We start from the raw sequence: 20,833 nt of genomic DNA, 5'->3' as shown, positions 1-20,833 counted from the left end.
CCCCAATACTGGCATATGGTAGCGGCTAACGTCCGTAATAACTTGTTACCGCTCCTACTGTACAGCATTATATAGGCCGAGCGAGCGAGATTATGAAATTTTGATGTCTTTCTATAAGGCTTGCAAAGCAATCGTGGGGTTTGGAGCGAGATAATAAACAGAGATAGTGTTTCAGGTGATTGATGGCCTACAAGGTGCTAGAAAGCTGGCACCTTGTAGGCCAATCTGTTATTAAAGGCTGACATTACCAAAACAACATAAAAGTTTGGAGCTGAAATTGAACGAGAAAGTTCAAAATACAACGTATTCAAGACTGAAGTTAAAACTTATAAATGATTGCCTCCATCAGTCACGTAATTTTTAAAATTTTTGGACGGACTAATTTTCGAATTCCTCATCTAATAGTTCTCTGTGCGAGTTGGAGACACTGTTGTGATGCTTCTTATAGGCGTGCTTGCATGTGTAAACAGTCATTTGGGGTCGTCAAATGAAATCGGCACCGGCCCTATGCTTGTTTGGTTAATAACGTTAATGGAAATATTGCGCAGCGATTTCACAATGATCGATGGGCCTGTCTTATGATGAACTGGCATTGCGGGGATGCGCAAACTACATTACGCAGGCTCCCTGCTTTACAATACTGATGGTAGATTAGAATTTACCCGAATTTTGACAAATACCGTGCTCGTACATTATTACGCCATCACCCGCAGACCCTTTTTGGTATCAGACTGTTAGCTCTCTTTTGTATGTACGAATGATTCATTAGACAATACACAAACACTAATACCGAGGGAAAATTACTCTCGATTTGAAAGGCACACAAGCTTTCACAGCAACAGTGTATTAAGCGTCTGTTCATTAGGAAATATCCAAGAACGGGTAAAGTTTTGCGGTCACTTGTTACACATTTCTCGACCGCGGGTACGAGGCAAGTCCTTAGGCCTGATAACGCATGAACATGTTTCACTGTAAGTAAGACGATGTCTTTTTAAGTGAGGCATTGAATCAAAATGGCCACAGTATGAAAATACTAGTACTAATTCAAGTAGCTGTTACGCTGACCAGTGTTTGGGCGCTGCGTTTTATATATAACTTATAACGCGTGAACTAGAGCACTAGACTGAGGTTTAATGCATAGGTTTTACATGGTTTTAATGCCATTACGTGATGTGGTGTTTATTATTTTTTTCAGTTACCGGCGTTAACCTTACATTCAGGATTGTTTTGTAAAAATTTACTAAGAAAAAAATATGCCCGCAAAAATAAATCCAAAAACAATTGAAAGAAAGCATGAAATCCAAATGACGTGTTTTAGGGTAAACTATAGTTCAATGTGAAAGAGCAACAGAATTTTACCTTAAATGGTGAACTATCCCGCTGTTGTTATGATTGCCGTGGCTGTGTAATGTTATAGCATTTCAATCGCATGACGAAACCGGGTATGATGGGCTCGAAACAGTCGCTGTTTCATGATATAATCCATACTAACCTGCCAAAAACCACAATAGCTTCTGGGTTTGACATATCCAAAAAGCTTTGTTTTTCCAAGCGCCATGAACCGGTGATTCTGCGCAGTAAGAGGTTAAAGGCAACTAAAATAGGGCATAATGTTGGGATACGGTGTAGGTAAAGTTGGTTTTCAATCCACGACTGTCGAAACAATGCTTGCGATTTTTTCGAATCGCAATCCCCTAACCGCAGAGGTTAAATTATTGATAGATTACTGACAGGCCCATTCCTCACAGTTGGACGCTACGAATGCCGGGCAGATTTCCGCTGGCATCGACTTCCGTGTTTCCTTTCTCCATCGGTTTAGCGATATAAAAATAGCGGAATAACATGCACCGGAAACAATAGCAGGCCAGCTAATGTTTAAAGGAAATGAACACGACCGCAAAGCGATTACTATAATACGAAAGTCGAAACATTGCATCGGAAACAAATGAAACGCGTCATTCGGTTATCAAACAAAAGACCGAGCCAGTTTCGTGTGTAGGGCCATTCCAAGCTACAGTCTTTTCGGCATCAATAATTAATCGCCGCCAAACCACCGAGCGGCAATTCGACTTGTTCACGGGCGCACTCGCCCGATACTGCGACATATGTCACAATAACGGTAGCTACTTCACTGTTATACCGGGCCCACATGCCTTTGTGTTCTTTCTTCCGGAGCGCAGAAAAATTAAGGGGAGAAGATACGATGATCGTTCGGTATCAATGCGATGTCGCTTCATCGTAACGAGCGTGACGACCTCGCTATTTATCGGCACGATGACAGTTATAACAACAATTCATTGAGTCTTAGGTCGAATAAGTGGAGGCGGGTAACGTCATGCTGTGTGAATAGCTATGAATTAAACTGTTTTATCGACGCTGTTGCCTGCTATTGTGGACAACAATGAATAAGGCCGGAATAGAACAGCCGCACGCGAGACTCGCTCAAGTTCGCTCTTTGGCCCGCCTTTCTACCACAAAATTCGGTTGAAAATATAGCCTTTGTGAATGCGTTCGCTTCCCGCTCGCTGATTCGATTATGTCTTGTAAAGAAATAAGCTGTTTTTGGCGACTCGGGCATCGTCAAGGGTACTTTGCACGAAAATCAACCCATTTGCTGGCTTGAAATAACTCTCTTCACGCCACAAAACGCAACAGTTATTCGTTCCCACGACACGAGACGCCCTTGCCAATGCATAATGAAAACACGGCTTATACGGGCTGTATATTATGCAATATAACCATCATGCATGCGCATTATACCCAAGTTACCCCTCAGACTAAGAGCGACTATGCGGTCGTTATTATGTCACCAAAATAACGTCGTCGAAATATAGCAGCGACCACCCAGGCCGCGCGGTGATTTTTCACTCTGCTCTAGAAATTCAGCTTGTGCAGTTATCTGACGGGTGACGGTGCGCTTAATGATCAACGGGTGGTCCAGCCTGGCGGTTGACCAACATAGTTAGTTCTAATAACGTTCAAGTATTATACCCACCGTAATTCGACTTTAGCGTCTAAGCGGATCAATATCAAACACTTATGTGAAGTTTAGTAAACCTAAAGAGAAATCTACAGCTTCTAATACCGGTTAAGCGTCCGAATCTTACCTTAAACACGTCATTTGTGTTTTAAATCCTATCTACCTACTGTGGAATGCTGTAGTTTGAAATGTGCTTCAATATATCGTTTGGCATGTCGGAAACCTATTACAAAATGACCCCACGATCTTAGAAGCCAGACTTACTGCTTTTTATCGTGTTTGTTTCGCAAGACTGCACTCTGGTTCTTTAGGTGTTGATAAAAGCAATAGACGTGTGCATTAGCCGTGGGTGAAATAGGGTGAAACTCGTGGGGTTTTATTTGTAGTCCTGTCGTCGCATCGCGGTCCCGAGCTTTATGGGTGTGGGTACAGCACGCACAGTCGTTGGGGCGTGGGACTGGGGCAGAAGAATTCACTGTTACGTGGTTTAGGGTCCGAAGCAACGTTAGTTATAATCATGGGAGCAGAAGCGAAACAAATTGTCTCGGAATGCAGCAACCGATGGCGAAAATTTGCTGGGTTTTAGGCCACCTATAACGCTTCACTAAGACGTGTATTGTGAAACCTGAGATGCACGCTTATCTAAAGCTTTGGTCTCGCTGGGGAAGGTTTTCTTCTCAATTTACTTGTTTAGGGGCAGTCGATTTAGCACAGTGCTCGTTTTCGTGACGGACAGGGCCGGGGCATATTTGGCGTTTTTTCTGCCGTTTAATTATCGAGTCTCGGGCACCGTTGTCACAACTTCATAATTGCGTGAGGTCTTGGTTCGTTGGTCGGTGGTTTACAAATTGACCGATCGCATTACGGAGTCGAAAGCTGTTGGTAATGCAAATACAACATCTAGTCACGATGCAGCGTTTTGCTTGCCGACTTACCAGCAAAGCACAGATTAATGTTGACCACAGTTTGCGTCATAATTCCAACGAATTAGCCTGCTTATGAAATAGCAGTGTTCGGAGATGATGCAGAAGCTAAAAGTGAAAGAATTAGCCTTGAGACCCAAAATACTGCTGGGGAAATGCATAAACACCTACAAACAGCTTGAGCCCGATTTAGTTGTATATGGCTGCGAAATTTTGATCGATTTTTGACGGTGTTTGTAGATAATTGTCAATCCTGACCGACGGTGTGGCCGGCCGACTGTGCTAAAAGCTATAGATCACCGGCCACATTCTAATGTGCAAAATGCGGCTCACTGCCAGTAATCTGTATAACGCTTCAACAAACTGGGACACCGAGAATTAATTAATTCGCAAAACCGACGAACCCAGCCAAGATATTACACCATGCACTGACAATGCTCGTATTGAACCCCGCCTACGATAACCATCACGTCAATACAGAAAAATAGAAGTAGATTACTCAGATGCTAGTCAAATATGAAATCTAATACCGTAGTTTACCATATATATAATAGCTCCCATACTTGGCTGGGGCAAATGTACAGACTTGCGTTTGTGTTTTACATAAGAACACATATATAATACTGCGGGGTAGGATGGGACACCTTTAGCACATGATATCTAAATATTCTGATCGTGTTTTAAACAATTAACAACGGTTTATGGGAGTCGTGAGGATACGGTTTTATAATTCTTTGAATGTTTATTGTTTGCTACCAAGTGGAACGAGAAAATAGTATGTTAAGGTGTCCCATCTACCCCCACCCTACTATTATATAGGGCGGAGAGGATTCATTTTATTTTCTCGTCCAATTTGGTAACAAGGAACATTCAAAGAATTATAAAACCGTATTCTCACAACTCCCATAGACTGTTGTTAATTGTTTAAAACACGGTCGTGGTATTCGGATATTATATGCTAAAGGTGTCCCATTCTAACAAACTGTACTATACACATTTAAAACAATAGTACATTACAATAAAACACAATATTGTACCGTACCACTTTTCCCAGATCAAAATAAGTTGACTCTGATGTTACATGAGTCCACATATAGCATACCGACCAAATCACAGGCAGTTATTGCGAGGTTACAATGTTCTGTCTCTTCTGCGTATTAGTCGGATTAAGCTGTAATGCTGAATGTCTTGTATGACTAAGCCCGCGGTATTTCGTACTTGGCGCATGCCTGGAATAATATTCTGTGCCGACATTGGCAGCATCAAGGCCTAATCTCTATGCGACATCGACGCATTCATAATCATGCTCATATCAAAGATTATAGACCATTACGTAAGTAGTATAACATAGCCAAGCGCATTTGATCAAACACCTTTTACAGAAAACAGCACATTAACACCGCACAGATAAACACTGGTCTATACTACATGTACTGTACGATGTTATTTCTGGTAAAACGTACTATAGCCTACGATCCGTGATGAAAGGTTAACTAAAAACGATCGCAAACTTTGCCCTCAACAATTGAATACACGTGTGAGCTAACGTCCAAATTCAACAAATACTAACCTAATCGCTGACTTGATTTTCACTATCAGCGCGCTACGAATCAGCACTTGCTGCGAGCAAAGCGCTAATGGCGAAAACTTGAGCGTTTTCACTCAGACCGGCAGGCACCTTTCATCGGCTGCTTTTTCGAGGCAGCACACTGGCTCGCGTCGCCTTTGATGGTCTGCTTATTGACGTTCGGCGTGTAACGAGACACTCGCTTTCCAAGCCTAAACCCGAAGTTGCTGCGAACTTATTTCTGCCTTTGCTTTGCCAAGGTAGCACTGGCAAAGTTCCACACGCAAGCATGCGGCGTAGCTATGCAGGCCTAAAACAAAGGCAGTACGAGAGAGACTGCTGTTCTATTGGTTATCGCGAATTACGCCGTATAAAAACATAAATAATTTACGACCGCGATCGGATTCCATAATAATATAATGCGTAGCGGTAGCTATATAAGGCTAGATGCCAAACGGCCAATTTATTTATGCTAATGCAATAAATTGTTCGGCGGGTATAATGATTCGCTTAGAGCCCACGGTCAAGTCCAATCCGTAACAACTGACCGCCATTTTGAAATGTAGGCTTCAAGTTGGCATGCAATCTGACAAGCAGATTGCCAAGTCATTGCTTTCCCGGCGGTCGAGAAATTCTAGGATCGAAACAATGTCCATTACAGCAGTCTGAGCCAATTATTCTTGGCCTAGTTAAAACTCAAGGTAGTTTTTATGATTCGCGCTATGTTGTGAATTAGTGAGCGTCGGATTTCTCATGATACAGACTGGCTCCTGAATGCGGTTACAGGGTCGACTGCCAAAAAGGAAACAATGCGTCGCTTAAAACCCGCGCAGTGTACAAGCATTAGTAGTGACCGTAAACTTCCCACTGGGTGATTGGAACTTTCACACCGCGTACGTTGTGAATATCCATTGCCAATCTGGCACGCGTCTTTTGCAATGGTTTCCTATATAAGCCGGGTTTTTGCCGGGTCCTTAAGGCTAAATATACAGTGGTGAGTGCGAGGGGCTTACGTCACTGCAAGGTGATGAGAAAATTTAAATATTTTGCGGTGGACTCATTTTACCCTCCGTATGTCCGCGGTTAGCATGAGAGCCGACTTCGACTGTCGCGAAAAACAATTATGGGGAAGGACAATAAACAACAATTGTTTTTGTGCAAGTTTAACAAGAGCTGCAGTTGTGCATAAATTTGGGAAAGAGAGCGAAACTAGTGGTAAATTTCGCTTTGATTGTTATCGCGAGCTCAAAAGTCATGTTCAAAACCACGAACTCCATGCGTTGAAACGATCCGGATAATTTTTCCTGCTATTGATCCGCTACCACTTGCGCTGGAAAGTGCAGAGGCGATCGCGCCGTAGATAATAGGAGCCTTTGACAATGCTGCGCAAATGAGATTAGTTTGGCTTAGCAGTTAATCGTACTACGTCATACCTCGGCTGAGCGGCGAAAAATGGCAAAGGTGCTGAACCTTAATTTGTTACCGGTTATTGGCGGGAATTTGTTTTAGTTAAAGCACGGAACATCCGCTGTAGGTCAGTTGACGGGTCGGCAAGCGAGGCGCCTGCTATCCTACCTATATGCTGTAGGGTTAAACTGCCATTTATGCTACTGCGACAAATTGAAGGTTTACGGCCGTGTATATATGCCTTCATTCAATTTTCATTAGCGTCGTAGATGCTAATCTCGTTTGACAATGTGACATCAAGCTTTGTGCTGTTCTATTTGTTTGCACAACTCAACCGCTGTACGGACCATGGTTTCCTGCACTTCTACGTCACAATAATGCTTATAAACTGCCATTAAGGGGTGGAATCTGCGAAGAAGCGTCCGGGTTTTACTAAATGAAAATAAAAATCAACCGCACAAAGTCGTAAACCGTCGGAACGGGATTCGGAATTGTTAATTTGCGCAGCCGCGTCTGGCCGGGAGAGTTGTAAATCGTCCCGGCGCTTTCGGTTGACCCGCAAATATTTGGTCTCAGGAAAGTGGTTTTGTGTTTTGCTTCACTTTCGTAGAACTCTCCTTTTCACCAGGTCCCAATTAAATATCCTGCCTGGACCACTTCTGCGTCAATGTTTGAAAACTCGCATAAAGTCCCAGAAAAAAGGCGCAGAAAAATGCGCTTGAGTATTATAGAAAGACCAATCTTAACACACATTAGGCGGTGCCAATCACAGCTAAATTTTTTAGCAGTCACATAGCGAGTATAACAAAGCCCGAAAATGCTCGCTGGGCAGCCGAGTCAATTCAATCGACACAACAAAGAGATTTTATCGCTCTTGTGGTCATCTCCACTTTATTTACTGTCCAGCGTCACCTCAAAGGCTGGAACAGTCAATCGCCTCGCTGTTTATGGCCCTTACAGCGTGTAATGAAGTGCTACTCGACCATTTTCCACCTGCTCTAAAACCCGCCAGTAATTACGCTCATGTATGAGTAAACACTGTATAAAACAGATCAGGCTGCGGTTCGATCGATGCGCTACTATTAAAAACCCCACGCATCCTATAAGCTTGCTTCAACAACACATTAATTAAGTATGGGTGCTTACGCGATGACGTACAAAGTCCTTAACCCGAAAAACTTCCCAACCCGGATACGACTTGGCGTAATCCAATAAAAAAATACATTTGGAATGTAAAAGCAAAACGATGTCCAAAATGGTGTTTCGATTTCAGCCACATTACTTAGCTGGGAAGTTCTCTTAGTTTTACTACTGTATAAACAGGATGGAGAAGGGTTGGTACATAACTGAATTAAAATTGATTGCTAGATTCGTAAACGAACAAAACGGCACACTAAACACGAAAAATATTCGTATGAGGAAATTGCGCATTAACTTTGCAGCAGTTATAGGAAGCAAATATTTGTTTATATTGCTATAATCACTCTTCCGTTTATCGAGCAGGAAATTACACGTCCGGCGCTCGAATGGTAAGTAAAGAGAAAGATGCGGATTGCGAGTCCCGGAGGACACCATTCCACCTCCGGTCCGCTGCCAGAACAGACCTTTGACTTCTACAGGAGCGTCCGGTTTCGCGTCGAATCGAAATGGGAAGCGAGCTCGCGCCTTCCAGCAGCCCCATGAGATTATCCAGACCAATCCGGTTAGGACGTGTCAATCAAGAAGCAACCGCTGGACGCACCCAAGCAGCAAACAGTTTACGTTGCGTGGGGATTGACCCGCGTTAAACCGACTACGCCTGCACGGGCCTGCGTAATGCAATCTTCTGGCACTCGTCCAACTGGGAATCAAACGATCCCATCCATTATCTGGTCGGCACTTGCGTTGTAACAGCTGTCGTGACCGACAGTCGCTAAACGGTGCTGGACAAGTGGAAAAAACAGGACTCCCCAAAAGGGGTTCTTGGTATTTTAATTACAATTTAACGATCGAGTTCCGAAATACTCGGGTTTTTAAGAGGCAGTGTTGATAAGGACTTTGCAGAAGCCTTTTCATTCTTTCACTCAAAACGATATTCACTTCATCAGAAAAGTGTTTGCCCTTATACAGAAAATAAAGAATTTAATGTTTCAAATTGCCAATACACATAAGTGGGGCGGGGAAGATGGCACACCTTTAGCACATAATATCCAAATATCCTGATCGTGTTTTAAACAATTAACAACGGTTTTTGTGAGAATACGATTTTATAATTCTTTGAATATTCTTTGTTTACGACCAAATGGGACGGGAAAATAGAATGAAAAGGTGTCCTATCTTTCCGCATCCCACTTTAACACATAGTCTATACCTATTGAGCATTTATTTAACCCTGTACGAATCCCCACACCTACATTTGGCTACCTACGGTATCTTAGGAACAATATTTTATCACTGCCATGTGCGCACGTTCATTTCACATCTTTAACGAGGTAATCGTGGTAGGCGCGGCCAATAGTTTAATCATGCGGCTTAAATTCGACCATAACACGAGAAAATTTACAGGGCAAACGAAAATTTCACGCTACATGGCTTGGATTATCACCTTACATTTTTCTTGGTCGTATAGGGGGCTTTATATCTGCAAGCAGCGGTAAATCTATCAATTATGGTCGTATTTTCTGCCAAAAAGTCTGGTTCAAATCCCAAGGGCGCGAACTAACAAAGACGAAGGCGCTTATGATCCAATTAAGGTTTTGGCCAAGGACAGAATGAGCCCATCGTCTTCGCATATCCAAACCGAGCTTCAGGCGGTGCGGTTGCATCCCGTATTTAACTTACAAAGCTTTTGTGCAAACCACATCAACCGCCGATGGAGCGAGTTATCTTTTCCAGTACGCGCTCTGCTGCATGCGCAAACTCCGTCTAAGTGCATAGAGAACTTGACCCCAGGGGGCGCGAATGTGGGAATAGGCCTATGGTAGTAAATGAACTAAACCCACTATGGAAAACTACTAAAAGTAATCAATCATTTATGTAATTACGGATCGAAATTGGTCCCCGTCGAATAGCGAGCATAATACAGTCAGCGGTTCAACATTACCGTTGGTGACGCAATGTACCTCACAAAGAGCTGGCTTCAGATGAGACGACACGGTCTCTTTAACTTGACTCGACAGCTCATATGAATCATATCTCGATGATCGGGTGACATAAATAAACCAGCGGGCCTCCACTCCTAGAGAGAATGAATTAATTCCGATTAATCTTTGTTTACCTGGCCGGCCGTGTGAGAAAGCGCATTGCGCAGCGCTTACACAAACAATCGGAGAACCAGACATAATGATTCAGTGTTGTTGCGTCATTCACGAACTGCCTGTGGTGTTGGACATTACAACGCTTAATTTCATCCGGGGCAATGTAGGGACAGTGAGAAACGGAAGCATTCGCTGCCAATTTAACAAAGACGGCTCTGTATTTAGCAACACAATTGCTCTAAACTACGACGTGCGCTTTTATAGTTGATACAGTGTTTCTTTTGCATTAAAACTGAGGTGTTCATGTGTTCTTGAACATCCAAACGTTTTGATTCTGATAGCATGGGTATACGAGCTTGGATAAACACATTACGCTACCGCTAACGAGCGTTGTATACCGGGTTAAAAAAATACCGCGATGAACAAGGACGCAATCTGCAATATAACTGCTAATCTTAAAATCAAATTTGTCACTAATGCGACTTTGATACTGCTGGGATGCGGAACCAACAAAACAAACAGAGCCCAAGGCTGGTGAGTAAATGGGGCTATAAAACTTAAAACAACAAACGCCTCGCGCCGACTTCAATCGCTTTTAGACGTAAACTGTGTTTAAATGTACAGGTTTTGGATTGGTGGTCGCTTTTAATGTGACAGTCGAGCAGTAAGCTGTAATTGGTGTTTAGTTTTACTACCTAAAAATATTTCGTTTTGTCAGACCAGTGACGAATCACGTTCAGCCCGCGGGTTTACTCTCTGAGCCAATATCGTCTCTTTAATGTACTTTATATCTTAAAACTGTTATACACTATCTATTTTAAAGGAAATTGGAATAGTATTTAACGGCGCGCAGTGACATTAATATTGAATTACAGGCGATGCTCCTTCCGTTCTAATCTGGCCCATCGAACATTACGCAACCCTAATCATCATGCTGTACTTGCGCCTGCACTTACGGGTGACGGACGCGCGCGAAGATGGAATTATTAGCGTTAAATCGGCCCGATCTCACAGTACGGTAAAGCGATGTTTGATTTTTGGACCTCGGCGGGAAGTTAAAGTGTCGGCGGTGCGAGACAGGCTAAGATCGCGCAGCTAAATGGCAGAATAATCAAAATTGAATTACACGCCCAGCGCTCCTGGCCAAATCGGTTGGCCACGCATGGATTTTACATGATGGGGCGTTAGACTATATCGGGTCGTAGCATGGAATGGCCTACTTGGTAAAGAAGCACTGATGTTGCCTTATTGATATTGTTGCTTTTATTCTTGGATACAGTAGGGTGGGGGAAGATGGGACACCGTTTAACTCCATTTTCTTGTCCCGTTTAGTAGTAAACAAAGAACATTTAAGGAATCATGAAACTATATCCTCACGACTCCTATGGACCGTTGTTAATTATTAAAAACATGATCAGGATTTTTGTATATTATGTGCTAAAGGTGTCCCATCTTCCCCCACACTATATATACGAAACATGCTGCTCAATTTTCAAGTAATAACATTTTTTACGAGATATGACCGAAAACCCAGCAATCTCTATTATGTTATTGACCTAATTTTAAATTTAGCGTAGAGTTTAAAATAGATTCTATGTCAAACAAGGCCCATGCCGTACAATGTCATGTTCTGACATAATTATGCACTAATATGGCCGCGATTTTCCGCTAGGCAACCAGGAAAGTGAAGCGATACGTATACGCTATGGGTCGTATATAATTTGGTCATTTTAGATGGTGTTCGCTGCATTCATAGACCAGTAGTCGAGCCAGGTGGAGCCCTGTGAATTAGCCGTATAAATCCGCGTAAACGATTGAGCCGATAACTACAGCGCCTCTGTGTTTGATACAAAAGCGGTGTTCGGTTCCTCGGAGCTGTTGTGGCGAACCGTTGTACTAATGGCGCGTTTTGATCAAACGGATCGGGTAGCAAATAAGGCATTTAATTCGCGCGAGCACCGATGAAAGCAGAGGGTTAGGACAGCGATATTCCGTCAATGGGCGTGTGTCGATGGTAAACCTAAGGTGTTTACATCCAAAACTATCGCTGAGCAGGACAATGGTGAAATGTAACAAAGTCCGGAGCCGTATTCGTGAGACCTGACACTTATGGCAGAGGCGAAAGTTACAGTGTTGACCGCAGTGTATTTCTTGTCAACATTTTCTTTTATTTTCACGGAAATACTGCGTGCCAAGCGTTGAACTTCTGACTGCACCATTAGTGTCTTTGAAATACGACGTATTGCTTTATTTTGAGAGCATTTTCGTGACTTTAATAGCCGCCTTATTACTACACTGGGGATACTGGAGATCGGAGTAGTATTCGAATTCGATACAACGCATTCTTGTTGGATTCGGCGGGTCCAGTGATCTCAGAAGAAGCATGCCTGTCTTTAGTATACAGTATGGGAAAAACAAATGGAAACAAAACGCTGCTGTGTGAAACAAGGCTTCTGTTTAACAGATAATCGGAAACAAGGGATTTGTATCCGAATTGGATGCTTTGTATCAAAGCAGCAGGTTTTCCCATGAACAGCTTTCGGTCGTGCGTTTGTTTATTTTAGGACAACCTTAACACACTCAGCAAACTGAATCTTAGCTGTTGGTTAAACTGAAGTGAAAGCCTTATTATTAGAACTTACACTTTTTGCCATAGCCAGAAAAACACATTAATTTATCCAAAAATCCAATACCATAAAATGCAGAATAATTTTGTAATTTTGAATGAGACATTATTTTCGGTTCTTAGGTCTAGAAACAAACGTTACCACCAAAACTGACAACCGCGGTTTAATTATGACGTTGAATGTTACAAAAATAACAGCGAGTGGTTGAGAATAAATTGCCTCATTGCAGAGCACAAGTTTGTTGGGATATTTTGCTTTTATTACGTGACTGCCATCAGGCAGCTACAAATTCACACGCGCTTTTTAGTTCAATTTAAGGTCATTCGTTGTTAAACAAGTGCTATAAATAAACTGCTTGTTCTGATTTTGAAGTTCACTGTTTAATACCTTCTAGAGCAGAACTTCTTAAACTGGGGTAAATTCCTCGTATTTAGGGGTAAATAAGCTACCAATCAAAATCCACATCAGTTAATTGACAGGACAGAAAAAATGTGCTAATTGTAGTACTTTACCAGACATTGAACAACTCGTTGCCAAAAAGCTAGCGCATCCGTCGCATTAAGTAAAACTGATGTAATTAGTTGTTTTCCCTTTTAATACATGAGCGTCATCTGACATATTGGGGGGAAATCTGATAAGCAAACAAAAAATAGTAAAGCACACAACAAAGTTTAAGAACCACTGTTCTAGAAAACACTGGTGAAGTGAAAATGTAGAACCAATATTGGAAAAACTAGATTCAATTGGTGGAACCACGTTTTGTTATGACAAAACAGGACTATACTTGTTAACGGGTTTGAATTCCGCGATTTACGCAACGTGCGTATAACAAAAACGGATCAATGGCGCCGTCTAGCGGTGACAGAAATTCAAAAAACACAACAAATCCTACAGAAATTCTTTGTTATACACTGAAGCTGTTTCACAATGTGTAAATTTACACTTTGTTTACAACGTAATAACAAAACGAAAAATTAGGATAAAATATAATCAACATAGCAATATGTAAAATATTTGCAGTTCGATTTTGATTTTAAATTTTTCAACTCAACATGTTTATTAAATCATCAGTGTAATAAGGTAATATTATAGTGTACAATTTTAAAAACATTGCACTTATTCGCATGGTGAATACTCAACAACAAGGCAACATAATATCGACAGTAAAGCACTTGAAAATCAGATCAATAAAAGCTACAATATGACAATTCATAAAAATTGAAAACTTTTTAAGTAATGATCAACCTAAAAAATTGAACAAAAATTAAAATATAGCTGAAGGAAATTGAGAAACTTTGCCTAAGTGTCACACAACAGATAAAACTAATACTGGTAACCATTTAAAAATATGTTGAGGTTATTCTGTATGTGTATAATGAATCATAAAATCACTAATAAAATCAGTTGGTCAGAATAGGGTAATGGGCCAAACTTGGGCTAAATCATAGAAGCTACACCAGGCCACGCTGTTGGCTCTCACCCACATAGAATAAAATAGTTGGTCACAATATCTGATAAAAGACCCTTAAAACCATTGTCCTTGGTCTATATAGGACATAACGTAAAACCATGGATATTTATACATCTATGGTATAACTATACATTTTGTTTCTAAAGTAATAGTAGAACAAACAATTAGCGCAAATATTATTCAACATTGACCTATGAAAAACATTTTCCGGATGATTCCTCAGCTGTCACAATATCTGGCGCAAGAATTTCAAAACCATTTTTCCTTGGTCGGTACAAAACATAATGTTGAATCATAAAAACGATGTCAAAGAAAATTGAAAAGACACCAAGACCAAATTTAGTTGGATCGCCAAACACTAGATCCCATTCATCTGCAAGAATTTGATTTGCAAGCCATTAAGAATTAATTTAAGAGTACTATTAAGTAATATTTGTTTTCAGAAGGTAATAGTTCATTTTCAGATTAAATGAAAAATAAATGAATTGACTTGTTGATGAATCTGTTTAGGATATTTTAGCTAAAAAAAAATTCTAATTCCATTTTCATATCTTGATAATTTTACTGACTGATCTGCATTTCTGATATTTTAACACACTTATAATATTTCTCTTATTCTAAATTACCTTTGGCATAAAATTTCTAATCTTTGCTTAAACTATGAGGTTACCAATGGCCTATTATAAGACCATGTGTGAACTTATTATTATCTTCAAAATTTTAACCATAAGAGTGGCAGTTAGCGCTAAATGAAAGATGATGCTTATGTTATCCACATTATAACACAGTAGTTTTGTTTCACACACATGCTCACCTTTCAGTTTCCACATTTTGTAACTTTGTGAGTGATAAAATCATAAAAGCTATGTTAACAATTAATAAAAATTGCTCCAACCTAGTGGTCACTAATAATGGGTTGTCCAAATTATTAGCCGTACATAAATAAAAAATTCAAAAAATAATCACCCACAAAGTAACATATATTGTAACTCGTAAGCTGGCACAAGGTGTATTGAACAGAACAGTGAGAACATCCATGTTATAATGACTGTCGTTTACCGGCCACATGAGGATAAAGTAAGTTATATTCATTCATTCATTACAAGTGTAAAGATCCAAACACACTTTAAGTAATTAATACAAACCATTATTGTAAGATTGTAGGAACATTTGAAGAATGCTAAGCGAACCACCGGTAAAATCCAGCAGCACATTCCCAATACTCCAACCTTCAGTACTTTTCCTTCGAAAATTCATGTATACCTGAGTTTGTATAGGCACTGTTTTAAAATGCAGGGAAGGCGGGAATAGTTTAAACGTGTATTTCTATGATTCAAATACAACTTAAGTTTAATAATTAAAGCATGTCGAAATTTCATAGTAGGCCATAACTACTACATAACTATGCATTAGCATTAACTTTTAAAGAACAAAATCTTTATCATAAAATAGCAGCAAAGTGCTTAAATCTGTCTTAAATGCAACAAATTTTGATAAAATTAATAGTTACTAGTTATAACCCGTATTTTAATACTACTAACTTTAACATAGTACTATGGGGGAAAACGGAACACCTCTAGCACATAATCCAGATATTCTGACCATTTTGAGTATATTTTAAATGTTGCCTTTAACTACAGAAAAATGCAAATGGGGATATGTTCTATTACATTGAAAACTAATTGCAGTAAAAACAACATATTCTGCACCTGAGGTATATATTTAATCAGAGTAACGCCCAGCTTTAAATATGAGAAGACCATGAGATATACGAGCCACGTTATTTTACCGGCTACTGCAACAAATAATAGAACAAACATGGCTGTCCATGCCAGGGATAAGAGAACAGTGGCAATGATTGAAACTTTTTGACCGCCGCGCTGGAAAAGAAATTTATATCAATTTAAGTGTTTACAAATCAAATTTAGAACAGTGGTTTTTACCAGCCAAGTAGTTGTCTGGATATGAGAAAAAATCAGTTTTATAACCATGTGTTTTAATTTACCAACCTTTTAATTGATTTTTATAAATGACTGAATGAATGTCACTTCCTTTATCCTTGGTTGGCCGGAAAACGACAGTCTTATAACACAGGTGTTCTGTTTCATACACCCTGTGCCAGTTTAGGAGTTACCTAGTATGTTACTTCGTGGGTTATTTTTTTTTTGTATGTTTTTTTTCATTTTTTTATGGCTGATAATTTTGACAACCCATTAGTGACCACTGGAGCAATTGCCCAATGAGTGTGCTGAAATAAAATATTAAAACTAGCATTTTAATTTGTATTTAATATAATGGTTTCCTACCTCATAAATAAAGCACTGCACGATAACAATAGCGGTTAACACCACTGCATGCAGAGTAAAGAAAACATCGTTTGCTTGCACAGGATTTACTCCATCTGGATACATCTTTAGGTATTCTTCCTAAAACATTAAACAAAGGCATGATACTTGAATGAATGAATGAATGTAACTTACTTTATCCTCGGGTGTCCGGAAAACGACAGTCGTTATAACACGGGTTTAACACCTCGTGCCAGCTTACGAGTTACCATGTATGTTACTTTGTGGGTGATTATTTTTTGGGGGATTATTTTATTTTTTTATGTATGGCTGATAATTTGGACAACCCATTAGAGCAATTGCCGTTACGTGTCTTGCCCAAGGACACATAAGCATTGTATTAGATGTAACATGTTAGAAATGAGGAAAGTATTATATTCAAATATAACGGCATGTATCAATAATTATATACTTATTTAACCTCATGTGGCGGTGTACTGAGATTCATTATAACTTGGGTGTTCTGTTTTGCTTTTACACATTTTGTTTCCATTTGCGAGTTTCCAAATATGTAAATTTTTAAATGATAACTTTGTGTAAGAATTTTCAAAATTTATTTTAGGTTTTTGACAAACTAAGTTTGTAACTGTACACTATACTGCACATTGTAACTTCTTACTGTATCTTTGGGTGGCCGGTCGTTAAACACGGTGTTCTGTTTCATACACCTCCTGCCAGCTTAAGAGTTACCAAGTATATTACTTTGTGGGCGAATTTGTTTCTGTTTTTTTAGATTATGTTCATTACAAACCTTCACGACTGGAATCCAAAACAGACCAATATTGTAAAATCCATACGCAAGGAAGCCAGTGATGTTGTACACTATGTAGTCAAAGTTCAAACCTACAACACTGTGTAGAAACAATAGCTATTGGTGAAATACTTCCATATGGGCACTGGTTTGGACATACAATTGCTGTTTTCTTGCCCAAAACACTTAGTCATGGAAAAATATTTAAAAACAAAGTGCATATATCATATGCCCGTAACTTCAAAAATATTCTTAAAATATTCCTGCATTTCCAAAATAGCTTATAGTAAGGTTAAGGTACTACCCTCTGGGCATTAATAAAGCATTATAAACACATTTAGAATGCTGTATAAAAAATAAAAGCAGCTGAGCTGAACCATAAGTGTTTATATACAGATTGAAAAAATATACACACCATTGTATTAATATTGTCACATGTCATAATTAAACTATTTTTTTCCTATCGTGAAATTTATTTATAAAAAGTTTAACATTTTGACAAATTAAGAAAAAAAAACACAGTTGTTTCATGTTGGTTTAAATTTACAAATACAGTAAATATATTAGGTCATATTAGTTTAAATCTTAGGTTCCATGACGGACCTTGCCATGGAACTTTAGCAATAATATAGAAGGTGCATTCAAATCCTACCTTTTTCTCTGGTAGTTGAGAATAGTTTGTGGATAAAAGGAAACTGACCAAGCTACAAAATACAGCCATCCAATCACAGTGTTAACAATAACCAATGTATGACTGTGAACAACGTATATCCTGAACTTGTTGTCACTTGGGAAACTGCGAAAAAAATTGAAATTTTTAAATCTTAAATTTAAAAAAAAATAAAAATTTTATTTTTTGTTTTTAAAATTTGATTTTAACTAAAAAAAATCGTTAATGAGCATTCACCTTAGTTGATCCAAACTAGTGTTTACTTTAACCACAATTTGTCCAACGGCCACACCTTTCACAGGAAGAGCAGCACTGTTTGTGTTGTTTGCTAAATTTACCTGATTTAAAAGCAAATTTTAAGTTCCGTGTACAATAATTTAAACACAAAACATAGTGGGTGAAAATATTCGAATATATAATAATTAATTCTTTTTATTAATTAATTCTTTACATACACCAATGAATAAGAATTTATGATTTGAAATACAAACTTTGTCCATAGTCATAGAAAAAAAAATATCCTAAATCCACAAAACATTACCATCAGCCAGTTTTAAAAAGAAATGGCTATATCTATAGCATGTTCCTCCAAAATCACACCAATTATGTCTATATAGTAGGGTGGGGGAAGATAGGAAATCTTTTCAATATGATTTTCGTCCCATTTTGTGGTAAACAAAGAACATTTAAAAAATTATTAAACTGTATTGTCACGAGTTCAATAGACCGATGTTAATTGTTAAAAAAAACGATTAGGATATTTAGATATTATGTGCTAAATGTGTCCTGTCTTTCCCCACCCTACTTTACACATGAATACCACAGACAATTGATAAACAAAAAGTTTGACCTATTGAGCCTTAAAAAATAAATACACAGAATAATCTATACAAACCTTAACGGACAACATCATGAAACGTTTTCTAGGCAAATATGCAACTCTCTAAATATTCCACATTTCACAAAACTATACAAATGAATGGCACTAGTAAAGAATTCTCTGGTAAATTACAGATTAGGCTGGTGGGAAGTGTTAGACATTGGTAGTTAGGGGTTATAGCCAGGCCCAGTGGGTTAGTGGTCATATGGGTTATTATTTAGGGGTTAGTGAAGAGCAAATAATGTAGGGGAAGGATTCTTCACTAGCACTAATTAATATACCTGGTGTGTGAAATTAGCAGGCAATTCATTTTTCTTCGATGTATGAACATGGGATACATTTAACAACAAGATAGCATCATCAGTCAGATTGCATGAAGCAACAAATGTTATGTTCTTAATTTCATCAATGAGCAAATTGACTGAACTTGTCCATGATAACAAAGCTGTTTAAAATGACATATTTATTCTCCAATATATATATATATATAGTAGGGTGGGGGAAGATAGGACACATTTAGCACATAATATCCAAATATCCTGATAATGTTTTAAACAATTAACAAAGGTCTATGGGAGCCAGAAGAACATAATTTTCCAACTCTTTAAACTTATTTTGTCTACTACAAAATAGGACCAGCAAATAGAGTTAAAATGTGTCCCATTTCCCTACCATACGGTAATTATTTATTCCACAAAATATGCGCATATCAAAATATAGGGATTAGCCAATGCAGTTACACCACAACTAATGGAACAGGTATCTAAGGGTAACATTGTTATAAAACTTCCACAGAGTAACATTACAAGAAGATATATTTATGTCACTATGAACACTATAATAAATAATTGGCAGTTGCAGTATTTTTACGAACCTTTTGCATTGTCGTTAACTGAAGATTGCGCAGTTTGAAAGCTCTGTACATTTAAAAGCAGAATCACAATAACAACAGTATTATGCAGAGACCTATGCATTCTATTGGAGTAATCTTTAAAAGTGCAACTACAGCCCAAAACAGTGCAGCGAAACTTAAACAAACAAACAAAAGCCAAACGTCATGTGATAGAGGGGAACCACCTAAAACAACAACCTTAAAATAAAAAGTAGGGAAGGCAAATAAACTGCCATATTTGATACCAAACTTCATAAAGCATTTTAACATTGTGAATTTGTGGAGTTAATACTGTGTTGCAAAAGTTTTAGTTCTACTAAATAAAGAAATATAGATTTGACTGACACAATTTATACATAGTAGGGGGCATAAGATGGGATATGTTTCAGTCTGTTTTCTTGTACCATTTGGTAAAATCTAAAAATATTTACAGAATTATATGCATGTAGCCCCACGATTCTACAAAACGCTGTTAATTGTTCAAACCACAATCACAAAATAAAGGATTTTGGTGTTAACGTATCCCACCTTACCCCACAGTCCGACGCGGTGGCAAAGTGGTTGGCGCGCCTGCCTCCAACCCAAAGGTAATGGGCGTGATTATGGAAAAGAGTTAACGGCAATTGCTCCAACCCAGTGGTCACTGATGGGTTATCCAAGTTATAAGCCATACATAAAAAAGTAAAAAAATATTCAAGTAACATACTTAGGAATTCACAAGCTGGCACGAGGTGTATAAAACGCTCAGAACATCTGTGTTATAACGACTGTCGTTTTTCGACCAGGCGAAGATAAAGTAAGTTACATTAATTCATTTATTCACAGTACTATACAATTGCTAAAGCTGTACAAATCAGCGACAGAAATTGAAAATACGTATGCAATCGCAATAAACGAATTATCGCTTAATCGAATCTTAATGCTGTATTGTCAATCGCGCGTCGTAGCGGCGTAATGGAGATTATCGTGTGAATTGGCGAAATATTGTGCCCTAATATGCACCCAGTAAACAAAAAAGTCGAGCCGACTCTGAGCGCCTTTGCATTAGACCGGATTTAAGCAGGAAAGCTTGCGGTTGAATCAA

The 20,833-nt window shown here is 38.9% G+C and overlaps 2 protein-coding genes across 2 annotated transcripts in view; one reads left to right on the top strand and one right to left on the bottom strand.

Moving 5' to 3' along the window:
• LOC149732348 (ATP-dependent DNA helicase Q5-like) overlaps window positions 1-20,833 on the top strand; it is a 96,392-nt gene that overhangs the window by 66,424 nt on the left and 9,135 nt on the right. The gene's annotated exons all lie outside the window — the stretch shown is intronic.
• LOC149732350 (cystinosin-like) lies at window positions 13,627-20,405 on the bottom strand. Its single transcript, XM_089883743.1, has 9 exons — window positions 19,732-20,405; window positions 19,139-19,302; window positions 18,215-18,315; window positions 17,960-18,103; window positions 17,308-17,407; window positions 16,518-16,637; window positions 15,921-16,091; window positions 15,357-15,474; window positions 13,627-14,584 (listed from the first exon to the last, which is right to left on the bottom strand). Exons 1-9 carry the CDS (start codon window positions 19,829-19,831, stop codon window positions 14,403-14,405), a joined length of 1,200 nt encoding a protein of 399 aa, XP_089739869.1. The 5' UTR covers window positions 19,832-20,405; the 3' UTR covers window positions 13,627-14,402.

This window comes from Ciona robusta, chromosome 8, assembly GCF_009617815.1.
Source record: "Ciona robusta chromosome 8, ASM961781v2".
Lineage (NCBI taxonomy): Eukaryota > Metazoa > Chordata > Ascidiacea > Phlebobranchia > Cionidae > Ciona > Ciona robusta.
This window is presented reverse-complemented; position numbering and strand designations above follow the sequence as displayed.

Excerpts from the sequence above, each read along its gene's own strand:
- LOC149732350 (XM_089883743.1), bottom strand. The coding sequence starts at position 19,831 with ATGCATAGGTCTCTGCATAATACTGTTGTTATTGTGATTCTGCTTTTA. Across the intron at positions 18,104-18,214 it reads ACTAGTTTGGATCAACTAAG|TTTCCCAAGTGACAACAAGT; the intron begins GTGAATGCTCAT and ends TTTTTTTCGCAG. Across the intron at positions 15,475-15,920 it reads TGATTAAATATATACCTCAG|GTATACATGAATTTTCGAAG; the intron begins GTGCAGAATATG and ends ATACAAACTCAG.